Raw genomic sequence first — 15,256 nt, 5'->3', positions numbered from 1 at the left:
GCCTGCCTTTGGCCCAGGGCGCGATCCTGGAGACCCGGGATTGAATCCCACATCGGGCTCCCGGTGCATGGAGCCTGCTTCTCCCTCTGCCTGTGTCTCTGCCTCTCTCTCTCTCTCTGTAACTATCGTAAATAAATAAAAATTAAAAAAAAAAAAAAAAAAAAAACAGGGTAAGACTGGCTGGGTGAATGAATGAGATTCCTCTTGCTGTTCTTCCTAAAATTTTTCTCAACAAATTGATGTTCCTTTTTTTTAATTGGATAATGAGAATTATGTTTTTTCTGTTTCCATTTTTGTCTTAGCTACCAGGAATTGATAAGCTGAATTTTGGTTTCATTTGCAGTAACCATCCTTAGTTTCAGATATCTGCACTCCCTCACTTACTATAGAACTTTTGAAAATATTTATTTCAATGATGCACAATTCAATGTTATTTATTATAAGTTGCCTCAAATCCTATACGGAAGTAAACAAGGATTAAATACTAATAAATGCTGACTGATTGACTGAAGGATAACAGGGAAAAGTCAAAAAAGGACACCAGGCTTTTGAGTCTGGATGGGTAAGAATACTGGAGCTGTTATTAATAGAAATAAGAACCAGGGGTGCCTGGGTGGCTCAGTTGGTTAAGCATCTGCCTTTGGCTGAGGTCATGATCTGGGGGTCCTGGGATTGAGTCCTGCATTGGGGTCCCTGCTCAGCAGAAAGTCTGCTTTTCCCTCTCCCTCTGCCTGCTGCTCCCCTTGCTTGTGCTGTCTGTCAAATGAATAAATTAAAAAATCTTATTAAAAGATTATCTTATTAATCTTCTTAAAAAAGAAATAGGAACCAAATCAAAACACTACACATAAAAATGTCTTTCTCTGTCACCATGTTGGGCATATCTCACTCCATTGTCACTTGGTTGGTTATTGCCCTCTTCCCCAATAGGTTTCAAATGCCATGAAGGGAGTGACTGTGTCCTTTCTAGTTCATGATTGGATCCCCAGGTCTAGGATAGTGCCTAGCACATAGCACCTTTTCTTTACCATTCATTTTTACCTCTAAATCCCTATGTTGGTAAACATTCACTTGTTTGTCATCTGCTCTTATCTTTTCAACCTGCAATTTCCCCTCCTTAGGGATTTCCAGATGGTTCCTTCCTTCCCAACAAGGAGACTTCATTCTTTTAAGGCAACAGCCTCCTTCCAGGGATAGTAAATGTGTGCTTCTTCCTTGCTAGTCTGCTGAATTTCATTCCCCTGGTGACTAAACCCAAGGTGACTCATCAACTCATAGATTCTTTTTTTTTTTTTTTTTTTTTTTTTTAGATTTTATTTATTTATTCATGAGAGAGAGAGAGAGAGGCAGAGACACAGGCAGAGGGAGAAGCAGGATCCATTCAGGGAGCCCAACGCAGGACTCGATCCTGGGTCCTCAGAATTAGGCTCTGGGCTGAAGGCGGTGCTAAACCGCCAAGCCACCCAGGCTGCCCCAACTCATAGATTCTTAACAACTGGAAGGGGCCAGAGAGCTTGGTCTTGTCTAAGTGTCTTATCTCTAGCTGGTCCAGAGAGGTGAAGCAGATTGCCCAAAGTCACACTGCTAATTGGTAATAGAGCCAAAACTAGAACAAATCTCTCTCTCTCTCTCTCTGTCTCTCTCTGTCTCCCTCTCTCTCTCTCTCTCTCTCCTCTCTCAGGAGATTATTTATTTGAGAGAGTGCAAGCAGGTGGAGGGGTACAGGGAGAGGGAGAGAATCTCAAGTAGACTTCCCACTATGTGCAGGGCCTGACCCAGGGCTTGATCTCATGATCCTGAGGTCATGACTTGAGCTGAAGTCAAGAGTCAAAGGCCTAGCTGACTGAGCCACCCAGGTGCCCCAAGAGCACACATCTCTTAACTCTCATCCTATAGAACACACAAGTTCCCTCCTAACTCCAGAAAGGAAAAGTACTAGAACAAAAGTAGAAACGTATGTTTTCCTCTTAGTTGGAAATTTAAATATAATATTAGTATATCATAGGAGTTAAGTGCAAACTACCAAACTTTGACCTTGGGTGTATTTACTCTGTGAACAAGTTATTTAAACCTTCTCTTCTACTATATCCTATCATTTTTCTGTACATTTGTATATTTCATATATATATTTAAATCTGTACATTTGGCTTATTAATAGTGAGAGAAGTTGCATGTGTGCATCTTAGATACACAAATGGAATGATACTGGTTCTATTAGTTCCTTTTGCTTTAATAGTATCTTAAGGGACCTTTCTGTATTAGTGCATATAATTCTGTCATGTTCTTTTTTTTTTAATAAATTTCTTTTTTCTTTTTCTTTTTTTTTAATTTTTATTTATTTATGATAGTCACACACACACAGAGAGAGAAAGAGAGAGAGAGAGGCAGAGACATAGGCAGAGAGAGAAGCAGGCTCCATGCACCGGGAGCCCGACGTGGAATTCGATCCTGGATCTCCAGGATGGCGCCCTGGGCCAAAGGCAGGCGCCAAACCGCTGTGCCACCCAGGGATCCCCTAAATTTATTTTTTTATTGGTGTTCAATTTACCAACATACAGAATAACACCCAGTGCTCGTCCCGTCAAGTGCCCACCTCAGTGCCCGTCACCCATTCACTCCCACCCCCCACCCTCCTCCCCTTCCACCACCCCTAGTTTGTTTCCCAGAGTTAGGAGTCTTTATGTTCTGTCTCCCTTTCTGATATTTCCCACACATTTCTTCTCCCTTCCCTTATATTCCCTTTCACTATTATTTATATTCCCCAAATGAATGAGAACATATAATGTTTGTCCTTCTCCGATTGACTTACTTCACTCAGCATAGTAATACCCTCCAGTTCCATCCATGTTGAAACAAATGGTGGGTATTTGTCATCTCTATGGCTGAGTAATATTCCATTGTATACATAAACCACATCTTCTTTATCCATTCATCTTTTGATGGACACCGAGGCTCCTTCCACAGCTTGACTATTGTGGACATTGCTGCTAGAAACATCGGGGTGCAGGTGTCCCGGCGTTTCACTGCATCTGTATCTTTGGGGTAAATCCCCAACAGTGCAATTGCTGGGTCGTAGGGCAGGTCTATTTTTAACTCTTTGAGGAACCTCCACACAGTTTTCCAGAGCGGCTGCACCAGTTCACATTCCCACCAACAGTGTAAGAGGGTTCCCTTTTCTCCGCATCCTCTCCAACATTTGTGGTTTCCTGCCTTGTTGATTTTCCCCATTCTCACTGGTGTGAGGTGGTATCTCATTGTGGTTTTGATTTGTATTTCCCTGATGGCAAGTGATGCAGAGCATTTTCTCATGTGCATGTTGGCCATGTCTATGTCTTCCTCTGTGAGATTTCTCTTCATGTCTTTTGCCCATTTCATGATTGGATTGTTTGTTTCTTTGGTGTTGAGTTCAATAAGTTCTTTATAGATCTTGGAAACTAGCCCTTTATCTGATACGTCATTTGCAAATATCTTCTCCCATTCTGTAGGTTGTCTTTTAGTTTTGTTGACTGTATCCTTTGCTGTGCAAAAGCTTCTTATCTTGATGAAGTCCCAATAGTTCACTTTTGCTTTTGTTTCTTTTGCCTTCCTGGATGTATCTTGCAAGAAGTTACTGTGGCTGAGTTCAAAAAGGGTGTTGTCTGTGTTCTCCTCTAGGATTTTGGTGGACTCTTGTCTCACATTTAGATCTTTCATCCATTTTGAGTTTATCTTTGTATATGGTGAAAGAGAGTGGTCTAGTTTCATTCTTCTGCATGTGGATGTCCAATTTTCCCAGCACCATTTATTGAAGAGACTCTTTCTTCCAATGGATAGTCTTTCCTCCTTTATCGAATATTAGTTGACCATAAAGTTCAGGGTCCACTTCTGGGTTCTCTATTCTGTTCCATTGATCTATGTGTCTGTTTTTGTGCCAGTACCACACTGTCTTGATGACCACAGCTTTGTAGTACAACCTGAAATCTGGCATTGTGATGCCCCCAGATATGGTTTTCTTTTTTAAAATTCCCCTGGCTATTCGGGGTCTTTTCTGATTCCACACAAATCTTAAAATAATTTGTTCTAACTCTCTGAAGAAAGTCCATGGTATTTTGATAAGGATTGCATTAAACGTGTAAATTGCCCTGGGTAACATTGACATTTTCACAATATTAATTCTGCCAATCCATGAGCATGGAATATTTTTCCATCTCTTTGTGTCTTCCTCAATTTCTTTCAGAAGTGTTCTATAGTTTTTAGGGTATAGATCCTTTCCCTCTTTGGTTAGGTTTATTCCTAGGTATCTTATGCTTTAGGGTGCAATTGTAAATGGGATTGACTCCTTAATTTCTCTTTCTTCAGTCTCATTGTTAGTGTATAGAAATGCCACTGATTTCTGGGCATTGATTTTGTATCCTGCCATGCTACCAAACTGCTGTATGAGTTCTAGCAATCTTGGGGTGGAGGCTTTTGGGTTTTCTATGTAGAGTATCATGTCATCGGCAAAGAGGGAGAGTTTGACTTCTTCTTTGCCAATTTGAATGCCTCCGTCGTGTTCTTTTTAATGACTGCAAGGTATTCCATAATATATATGTTTATGTAACCACTTCCATATTAATTAATTTTTTCTAATTTTTCACTACTACAGTTCTACAGTAAAAGCTTCATGCAGATATCCTTGTGCCATATATGTGGCTACCTCTTTAGGATTGATATTCAGAAATGCAAATAGTAGGTCTGAGAGTAGGCACAAAGGCTCCTCTTTTCTATTCTGAAAATAGGCTACAGCTGAGTTACTTAGTTTCTGCAATATGTGTTAATGTTAACCGGGCAGGGGGTGAGTCTTTTGACTGCCCATAGTATATTAGGAACTGGGAGCATTATAGAAAAATTACTCCTTCATCTTTATCTCATATTGTATGGAAAATGCATTGTGTTCCTAACATCGAGGGAAAACAAAACAAACTGCCTCCTCCTCTCTGCTCCAAAGTGACTGAGATTTGTGAAACTAAGTGCTCCAAGCAACATCTGCTTGATTCTATGATGGCATTTGGGCATTTACCACACAGTACTGTAATTGTTGGTACTTACCTGTTTGTACCCACCTCCTAAACTTGGGCTTCTTAGAGGGTAAAGATTATGTTTATGTTTTTTATCCCTAGGTAACATTAGCATGATAACTAGCACATAATTTTGTTTTGTTGAATAAATTAATGAATTCCATTCAACCGTAGCATTTGTTGTGTACCTGGCACATACAAAGGTTACTAAGAACTGATGGAACCGAAGATCTACCCTCAAGGAGTTTATAGTCTAAATATATATGAATATGAATGAGAGAGGCTGTAAACATGTAGGAATCAAGGCATTAGTGACACTTGTGATTTAAGCCAAAGTGACTTAAGTTCAAAGAACTGTGAGACTTCCCAGGAGGACTAATTAAGGCCAATTGAAGGTTTTGTAAAGCTGAGCCTGATAGGACAAGTTGGTAGTGTTTTTTATGATTTGTCATGTTAATGATTAAGAATAGGTGACTTTAAGCAATGCTTCAAGAACCATTTTGTTACGATCTCTTGTGTAGCTTTAGGACTACAAGAAGGCTAAAGGTGGAGTGTTATAGTTGGGTTCTGGAACTAAAACCTCAGAAACTAGATCAAGACCAAACAGCTTTAGCTCCTGGCATTCCTGCGGAGGAAGAAGTTGTTTCCGTATATAAAATGACAATTCTGAATGTCTCGGTGTGCTATTTCTCCTTTCTTCAAATAAAAACTTCTCTTGACTCCTCCTTCCTTGACCAGATACCACTCCATTTCCTTGATATGCTTTGCTGAAAAGCTCATTAAGTAATCTTTCTGTCTGCAATTCTTCCATTCTCTTAGAGCCACTTCTGTTGTGCTCTTACCCCTACCAGGCCATCGAAACCATTCTCATCAAGGTCAACAGTGACCTCATTGTCACTCAGTCTAATGGGCAATTATTAGTTTTCTTCCTACATGACATTGAATATTCTAACAGAGCATGACTTCTAATGGTTATGCAAGTACTTTGAAAAGTATAAAACAAGGCAGCCTGGGTGGCTCAGCAGTTTAGTGCTGCCTTCAGCCCAGGGCCTGATCCTGGAGTCCCAGGATCCAGTCCCATGTTGGGCTCCCTGCATGAAGCCTGCTTCTCCCTCTGCCTGTGTCTCTGCTTCTGTCTGTCTCTCATGAATAAATAAATAAATATAAAATCTTTTTAAAAAAAAAGTATAAAACACCATACAATATACCATGATAGTATCCTTATCCCTTCTTTAAGAACTTGAAATTTTATTTTTATTTTTTATTTATTTTTTTAAAGATTTTATTTATTTATTCATAGAGACAGAAAGAGAGAGGCAGAGACACAGGCAGAGGGAGAAGCAGGCTCCATGCAGAGAGCCTGACGTGGGACTCGATCCCAGGTCTCCAGGATCACACCCTGGGCTGCAGGCGGCGCTAAACCGCTGCACCACTGGGGCTACCCGAAATTTTATTTTTAAAGATTTATATCTCTTTTTTTCCCCACAGGGGACATGGTCTCAAAATACAGAGAACCTTTGATCCACACCTTCCTGAGGGGAGCAAGAGATCCAGATAGTGCTCACAGGGCCAGCAGCTTATCGAACCTTGGAGAACTATGCCAGAGGCTGGACTTCCTGCTGGGCTCTGTGATTCATGAGGTACTACATGTTGATTCTTCTTTCTAAAGTTTGTTTTTCCTTGGCACTATGATATAGCTGGGGATTGGGAGTCAGATCTGTGATTTTTTTCCAGATCAGATACATCATTGAACCTCCCTTGGCCTCACTAGTCTTGTATATATACCGGAAGTTATATTCATAAGAACTTTTTTTATTGCAAGTGATAGGAAGTCACCTTAATTTACCTTATGCATTAAAAGAGGATTTATTATAAAGATTCCAAGATAGCTAACAGAGTTGAAGACACCTTGAGCAAGAGCAGGGACCTTACCCTGGGCCTGTGGGCCATCTGTGAGTTTCATCTCTGTTCACAGGAAAATCTCAGGCAAATATTCTCAATGGCCCATTTTGATCAGAGGTGCCCTGTAATTCAGGGGGATGAAACTATTTACCTGAAAAGACTAATTAAGTGCCATGTTTTGTTCACCACTTTACACCCAGTACCTGATACATAGTAGGTAAAGCAGCCAAAATGATAGCCACTGGACACTCATGGTTTTACAGTTTCTGAGTTGATAAAATGTGCATCTTGCTGTTGTCCTCTATGAACACCTCCCTTTAGCCTCTTGAATTTTATCTTTGCACTTGTGTTTCTTTAGTCATCAATACATTAACGTATATCTTAATTACCTACTATGTGCTAGGCACTCTACTATTTAAAGATTATGCTGGACAGAAAAAGACTAGTTTTTATTTTTTTAATTTTTTGAGAGGAGGAGCAGAGAGAGAAGGAGAAGCAGACTCTCCTCTGAGCAGGGAGCCTAACGTGGGGCTCAATCCGAGTACCCCAGGATCATGACCTGAGCCAAAGGCAGCCACTTAACCGACTGAGCCACCCAAGCATGAGAGAAAAAGATTTGTCAATATGTGATCAGGAGTCTTTATTACTGATGACTTGGCTGTCCTAAATCTTTATTTGGAAGAAGACGGCTTGCAAATTATAAATATATAAATAAACCATAGTTTGTATATATATATATTCTTTTATTTGTGAGAGATCAGATTTCTCTTAGAGGACAAGAACTTACAAAACTGTAATAATTCTGGTTTCCTTTACAGTATTCAGTATGCTAAGGCTGACCATATTGAATAGCAAATATTAAAAAGTTCCTAGAGAGAAGGAATTTTCTTTGATGTCTGTCTGATGATTGTGTCTTATGAATAAGCAGAGAAATATACTCATGGATATATGCATACACTTGAATTTATGGCATTTCCTGATTCCTGAACTTTATAGGCTTTGTTTTATTGATAATAAAGGCTACTCATGTCCTTAAATTCCAACTTTGGATTTTTAAGAAATTTATCCGCCAGTCATTTCCTCTCCTTTAACTCTTCCATGAGGGGCACACCCCAATGCCAACTGTTTTTATCTTTTTTTTCCTTAAGTTTTTATTTCAATTCCAGTTAGTTAACATACAGTGTAATATTAGTTTCAGGTATAGAATTTAGTGATTCAGCACTCAGACACAATACCTGGTGTTCATCACAGCAAGTATCCTCCTTAATCCCCATCACCTATTTATGTATCTTTTTTTTAAATTTATGTATCTTTTTAAAATAACTTAGAAATAATAATTATTACCAACTTCAAACCTTAGAGTGCTCTAATATAAGTGAACTGTTAGGTACCTGACCTTTGGTGGTCTTGGATAGCACTTAGCAAATCCCTTGTCCTTTAGTATGTGAACTCATAACACTTAAGAGAAGGCATTTGCAGGTCTATTTCATTATATTGTCTAAAGATTTCAGCTTATGATAACTTTTCTGGGTCAAATATTGAAGTGGTTCCTACATTCTTTTCTGTTTACTTGGTCTCTTCACATGACTCAATCTAACCTGTGATCTGAACCAAACCAAAATATTGTTGTATTTTGTCTTTGTAGAGCAAGTGTAGGGGTGGGAGGACAGGCAGAAGGAGAAGAAGAGAGAGAATCTTAAGCAGGCTCCATGCCCACCAAGGAGCCTGACACGGGACTCCATCTCACCACCCTAAGATCATGACCTGAGCTGAAATCAAGAGTCAGATGCTTAACCAACTTAGCCAGCCAGGTGCCCCTAAATATTATTTTTAATAACAGCTTTATTGAGATGGAAGTCACATACCATACAAGTCTCCTATTTAAAGGGTACAATTTAACAGCTTTTAGTTTATTCACTGAGTTGTACAAGCATCACAACATTTTTTTTTTTTTTTTTTTTTGCATCACAACATTTTTAAAGCATAGCTGTAATAGAATAAAAACTCATCCCAGATCTCCAGGTGAATCACCTCAGGTTTGACAGGATTCCATACATTTTCTAAAACCAGTGACTCCAAACAATACCCGAACCTCATGATCTTCTATGAACCAAAAAACAGCCCTAGACTCTTTTTCCCTTTTTCTCTCTTAAGAAACTGTAGCATCCTGGTGGTGTATGATTTCCTATCAGGGCATTAGAGAAATTTCTTGGCTTGATAGATTAGAAAAATTGAGCTAAAGCAGGGTTTATAACATCCAAGAAGTGTCCTCTCTCTGGAGACTCACCTTACCTGTGGAAAGAGAATGAAATTTCCCAATGCACTGGGGGATGGGAATTAGTGAGGACCTATCTCCACCACCTAGTTACCTATGTTCACTTGAACACACAATTTAGACTCTGAACTCCGGTTTCTGACTTACAAAATGGGATTAAAGGGGTGTCTGGTTGGCTCAGCAGTAGAGCTTGTGACTCTTGATCTCAGGGTCCTTAGTTCAAGCCCTGCGGGGATGGGGAGGGTAGAGATTACTAAGAAAAAAGAGGGGAGATTAAAATACCTACCTTGCCGGATTGCCACCAGGATCTAAAGATAATGTAAATGTGGAAAATAAGAAAAGGTAGAGGAGGATAGGGTGGCCAGCATTGTAGTGTTAGGTGGAGTGGAGGTTACAAATGTTAAATAAAGTATTCAAGGTAAACCTCATTGCAAAGGTGACATTTGAGTAAAGATTTTTTTTTTTTTTTTGAGTAAAGATTTTTTTATTAAGATTTTTCTTTGACGCCTGGGTAGCTCAGCAGTTGAGCGTCTGCCTTTGGCTCAGGGCATGATCCCAGATTCCTGGGATTGAGTCCCACATCGGGCTCCTTGCAAGAAGCCTGCTTCTCCTCCCTCTGCCTGTGTCACTGCCTCTCTTTCTGTGTCTCTCATAAATTTAAAAAAAGTGGGGGGGATCCCTGGGTGGCTCAGCAGTTTAGCGCCTGCCTTCAGCCCAGGGCACGATCCTGGAGTCCCGGGATCAAATCTCACATCAGGCTCCCTGCATGGAGCCCGCTTCTCCCTCTACCTATGTCTCTGCCTCTCTCTCTCTCTCTGTATCTCTCATGAATAAATAAATAAAATCTTAAAAAAAAAAAAAAGTTTTCTTTAAGGAGCATTTTGGTCATTTGAAGGTCAGCGATGACAGTGATGAGGATGGCAGCAAGGAAATGAGAGAACAGGGGTAACCCATGTTCCTCAGATGTTCCCAGTCATACATTTACTGAACACCTGCAGTGTGCCAAGCCCTTTGTAGGGGGCCAAGGTCACAAGACCCAAGCACTACTCTTGTCATTGTGGTTTTTGTATTAATAGAGACCACATCTCTTGGGGCCTGGTGAAATCAGAAATCAGAGGACCCCATGCATTCCAGATACCATAGCATCTCACCATCTCTCAGTTCCCTGGAGAGAAGATGGACCTCCTGGATATTGCCAAAATACCACCTTGCCTTCTAGGCATGGGTAACCTGGTGGAAGACACAGACATTAATGGCTACAAATACTGTCCTTTGCAGTAGTGCTGTAGGAGCACATTTTAGGAGCCCCTCAGTCAGGTTTGAGTGTTGACAGAGATGTGCTAGAGGAAGAGACCCTTGGACCTGAATCTTTAGAACAAATAGAATTGGGTAGTCCAAGAAGGCATTTCAGCAGAGGGGATAGCTTGTGCAAAGGCACTGTGCTGTAGGACACCCTGGCATATTTGAAGAACTGTAGGAAGATCCAAAAGGCTGGAGTGAAGGGATGGGGACAGGAGGTTAGTTGGTGGCAGAACAGATGCAAGAGAGGTGGGCAGGGGCTACATCATGAGGGGGTCTTAGCTTTACAGCTTTCTGGCTCACAGCAAGAATCTTGGATTGCTTATTTAAGCCTTCAGAAATGAAGTGTGAATAGGCAGTAGGATGTTTGCTTACCATGGGTGCTAACACAAAAAGAGAGCCCTTCCTTTTGTTTCTACATTAAAATCCATGTGAGGAGCTGCTAGTCTGTGGGCCCTACCTGGCCAGCCCCTTGTCCAGTGACCCTGCCCCACTTCTTAAGATCTAGACTCCCTGAAACATGAATCCCAGGTGTGTTTGTGATCACTAATAAACTGTGAGCCCAACGAGGGCAGAACTAATCTTTATTTACCTATGGATACGTTCTAGCACCTATCACAGTGCTTTGGCAGATAGTGGGTTCTCTGTTTGTTCACTGATATTGAATGAAGAGGAGAGTAAGGCTTATTTGGGAAGACTTGTTCCTATATGTTTTAAAAATAGTAATAATAGCAAGCACATAATAGAGTACCTTGTATATGTCAACTGATCCAGTTCACAAAGGAAACTAAGGCACAGAGAAATTAAATAAGTTGCCAAGGTCATGTAGGTAGGAAGTGGAGGGCTGGGATTTGAATGTAGGTGGGTAGTTCTAGCACCCATGCTCTTAACCATGCTCCAGGTTGTCTCCCAATAAATGTTTTCAGTTCATTTATAAGATTGTTTTTGTGCCAAAAAAAAAATTGCTTTTGTGCCTTGAAAAAGAACAGTATTGCCATATAAGTAAAGCTACTGACAGGAAGGGTCATGCAGCTCCATTGCTTTTGGCAGTGAAACTTCAGAAAGCAATATATTCCCTCTGATTTGAAAAACCAGGTGTTTCCATCCAACATAATTTCTGTCTTTTCTTTTTAGATGTTCCTTCTTATGTAGCATCCCACGCTTGCCATGTCATTAGTGCCAAACCAGCTGCCTTGGGTGGACTACAAGTTTGAACATGGTTGGACACCTGACAGCCTTAGTATTTCAGCCATTGAGCCCTCTTGTAGTCATACTGCTCTTATCTATTCACATGGAAAAAGTGGGATATTGGGCATGGCTCTTAAGTAGTTCTTCATTTATTTTGTTTATACATTTGATGGATATTTATTGAGCACTTACTCTATGCCAGTTATGGGCCTATCATCTAGCTATGTGCTAGATGGTAGGGCTCCAGCTGTGAACACAGCAAAGTTCCTTTCCTTATGCAGCTGCCATTCAAGAAAGGAGAGGTGGATAACCAACAAGGAAGTAAACAAATATGTCCTATGTCAGATGGATTAAGAGCTAAGGAAATTAATCTAGTAAGATAAGGGGCACAAGGGGAGCTTGCTCTGGTAGGTGAACTTGGATGAACAGGAAAGGCTTCACTGAGGAGTGACATTTGAGATAAGACCAGAAGGAAGCAAGGGACTGATCTAGAGAGATAACCTGGGGAGAGAGCATTCTAGGTGCAGGGAGCAACAAGTACAGAGGCCCTGAGGCAGGTGCATGCTTGACATGCTACTGAATAGCAAGTCCAGTGTGTCAGAGAGGTGGTGGCCATTTAAGTGGGGCCTTTTAAGGGCTTTGGCTTTTAGTTTGAGTGAGTTGGAAAGCCAAAGCAGAAGAAGGAAATTATCTAACTTTTTTTTTTCTTTTTGAGAGAGAGAGTGCATGCACAGAGTAGGGAGAGGAAGAGAGAGAGTCCCAAGCAGACTCCCCACTGAGTGCAGAACCCTACACTGGGCTCAATCCCACAACCCTGAGATTATGACCTGAGCCAAAATCAATAGATGCTTAATCGACAGAACTACCCAGGTGTCCCATGTAATTTGTTTTGATATAGAATTGAAAAAACTAGCCACCATAGTCTCTTCTAACATGATCTGATCTGAGAGATCATTGCTGTAGCTGTTGGGCCTCTGAAGAAAGCTGTCCTACCTGTTGGGTGGTCCATATTTGGGCACTGTCTCTATTGTGACGGAGTTTGCCAGTCGAGAAGAATATAAAGGATAGGATCAACCCTTCAGTCTCTGTACTGGAAATTCAGGTTCTTCCTCTCTGTTGATGTCAAGATTTAACCTGTTTGAAGAGCATATTATTTTCCCCTATTCCCCCTTATTCTTGTTAAGAGCTTTGTTGCTTGAAACGAAATCGTGATTGGCATTTTCATCTTTATCTCTTTATCTCTGCCACAGAAAGTTCTGTGGAAAGTAAATATGATTTAAAGGAACCACGGTGAGAGGCCCATCCTCAGTTCATCAAGTAAGATGTGCCCAAGGTGAGAAATCCATGGGGCAATCCACTTTAAATGTAGTGCCCAGAATTCCATAAACCTGAGCTTTAGGGTCTGATGCAAAGCCATCACCTCCAACCCCACTAAATTACCAGTCTTGCCATGATTGGTGCAGTTGCCTAAGTGCAGTTTGAGGATAAGGGGACCCCTGAGAGGAGGACTCCAGTGCATGTCCTGGAAACCATGGGGAAGCTGAGGTAGCCACCATGGTTCTCCTTCTTGGCAGGTTAAGTGAGCAAGCTGAGCATGTATGAATTGGAGACTATACTGCTTTTGTTCTTAAGGTTTCTTAGTTTACAAAATAGAAGGACAGATGATTTCTTTTAGGATAAGTGAGCAGACCAACTGAAATGTTAATAAAGAATGCTCTAGGAGAAGGGATGAAGATGCAGTCAGGAAATTGAAGTCATGCTTTCATGATACATACCTCAGCTCTGGTACTTTCTCTCCTAGAATTTCCCAAAGTTGGTTTGTGGCAATCATGCCCTTTGTAATATCTTTATTTACATGGTTCTGATCTTGCTTGATATGTGCCGGTTATTTAAAGAGTGACATTTATCCATATTTCTGTTGGTTCCAAACGTTAAATTGCTTAAGCTGATTTTTAGTACTTCCAGAATAATCATCCTCCTCTTTGTAGGTCTCTCAGAAGTGGATATAAGTATTTTAGCCAGGGAAGAGGAAGCCTTCCACAGTGTTGTTTATTAGAATAGGTGCACTGACCCTGAAGGCAGGCAACATGAAGATCACATAGGATGGATTTCGCCCTCTGGGAGGACTTAGAATGGAAATATTACACCAATTCATAAATTAGTAAAGACCTTACATCATCTATTTGCCAAGCCTTTTAGAGGTTGAAGGCAACATTAAGTGTCTCCTTGGGGTTGAAGGTAAGAGAGACTATGGGAACAACTTGTTTGGATTGGGCAGATGGAAGAGAGCAGCCATGTATCCTCCCTCCCTGCTTCGAGGGTTTGACGAGCGGTCTGCCCCAGTGGCCTGCAGGAGACCAACATTGTAAGCTGGTTATGGGAGCTTGGCCTGAACAGAGGCCTTTCTTGTCTCTAGATGATATCTGCAAGAACATAGTAAAATTCTCATACTTTAAAAACATTTTGCAAAATTGGCCATCATACATTTCATAGGAGATGGGCCTTGTGACAGAGGTGTTGAGGAAGGCTCGTGAACACTCTTCTGTTTACGGGCCTCTTCCTGACTATCCCGGATGGCTGATTGCAGATGGGCTGAGTCGTGTCTGGTGCATAAGTCACTAACAGCCTGTAGTAAGCAGGAGGCAAGGCTTGTAATAACCAGCTCCTCTCCCCATCGTACCTTCAAAGTGGCACAACGATTCAAGCATTGGCCTTGCAGGGGAAACCCTTTACCAGCCAGGATTCTTCTGTCTATCCCAATTGTGGAATTGATGCCCCACAGCCAGGGCCAGACCCACTGAGAGCTGAGGCCCAAGCATGGCCTGCTCAGCATAATGTGGGAGATCAGAGGTGGCAAAGCTGGACACCAGCATGGTTCTAGGCCAGGAAGCCCTTGGTCCACCAAACTGGAAACCTAGGACCCAAACTAAACCTGGGAAGAGGCAGGCAAAAGGTTTGGGAACATCTGCACATTATGTGACCCCAGGCTGGTTTTTGTGCTTTAGTTACCAGACTGAATAAGCTAAACCTCATGTGTCAAGAGGGACTCAGGCCTAGCTCTAACTTGTCTCTCTGATTTCAGCTCTTACCTTGTAAATACTAAGCCTGCAAGTGGAGGTAGCTATTATATTGTTACCTGTTTGGAGATCGCCCAAGGAATTCCTCCTAGGATTGAATTGCTTTTACCGTTAATGCCAGAGGCATAGAAGCCACCAATGCCCTTGGGTCAGGGTGTCCTAGGTCAAAAAGGAGAAGCAGCTTGCTGGATTTTATTGAGAAACAGCCCCCAAAGAGTTGAGCGTTTCTGGGATTTCCCTTCACTTGCAAGATGCAAGATTGTCTAATAGATGTACAACTTGATTAAGTGCCAGTACATCACAGATGCAATTATATTTAAGAACAAGCTACTTCTTCTAATCTCTCTGCCATCACTGATTAATTAGACTCTTTGAACTATGCCCAACTGTTTGAAAGCTGTGAAAAATACAACCTGCATAGTTAAAATTTCTGCACAAGCCTATTTCCTCGTTTGTGCCTGTATTCCTTTTTAAACCTT

The 15,256-nt window shown here is 41.2% G+C and overlaps 1 protein-coding gene across 4 annotated transcripts in view; it reads left to right on the top strand.

Annotated features, from left to right (window-relative positions):
* The window catches only part of TANGO6 (transport and golgi organization 6 homolog), a 200,886-nt gene that overhangs the window by 143,907 nt on the left and 41,723 nt on the right, over window positions 1-15,256 (top strand). For all 4 annotated transcript variants that reach the window (XM_038538490.1, XM_038538492.1, XM_038538493.1 and 1 more), the window contains one exon: window positions 6,525-6,676. In XM_038538490.1, the coding sequence (XP_038394418.1) occupies window positions 6,525-6,676 (152 nt within the window). The remainder of the gene's footprint in view (window positions 1-6,524; window positions 6,677-15,256) is intronic.

The sequence above is a fragment of the Canis lupus genome, chromosome 5, assembly GCF_011100685.1.
Source record: "Canis lupus familiaris isolate Mischka breed German Shepherd chromosome 5, alternate assembly UU_Cfam_GSD_1.0, whole genome shotgun sequence".
Lineage (NCBI taxonomy): Eukaryota > Metazoa > Chordata > Mammalia > Carnivora > Canidae > Canis > Canis lupus.
The sequence above is the reverse complement of the archived record's forward strand: the minus strand, read 5'-3'. Positions and strand labels throughout refer to the sequence as shown.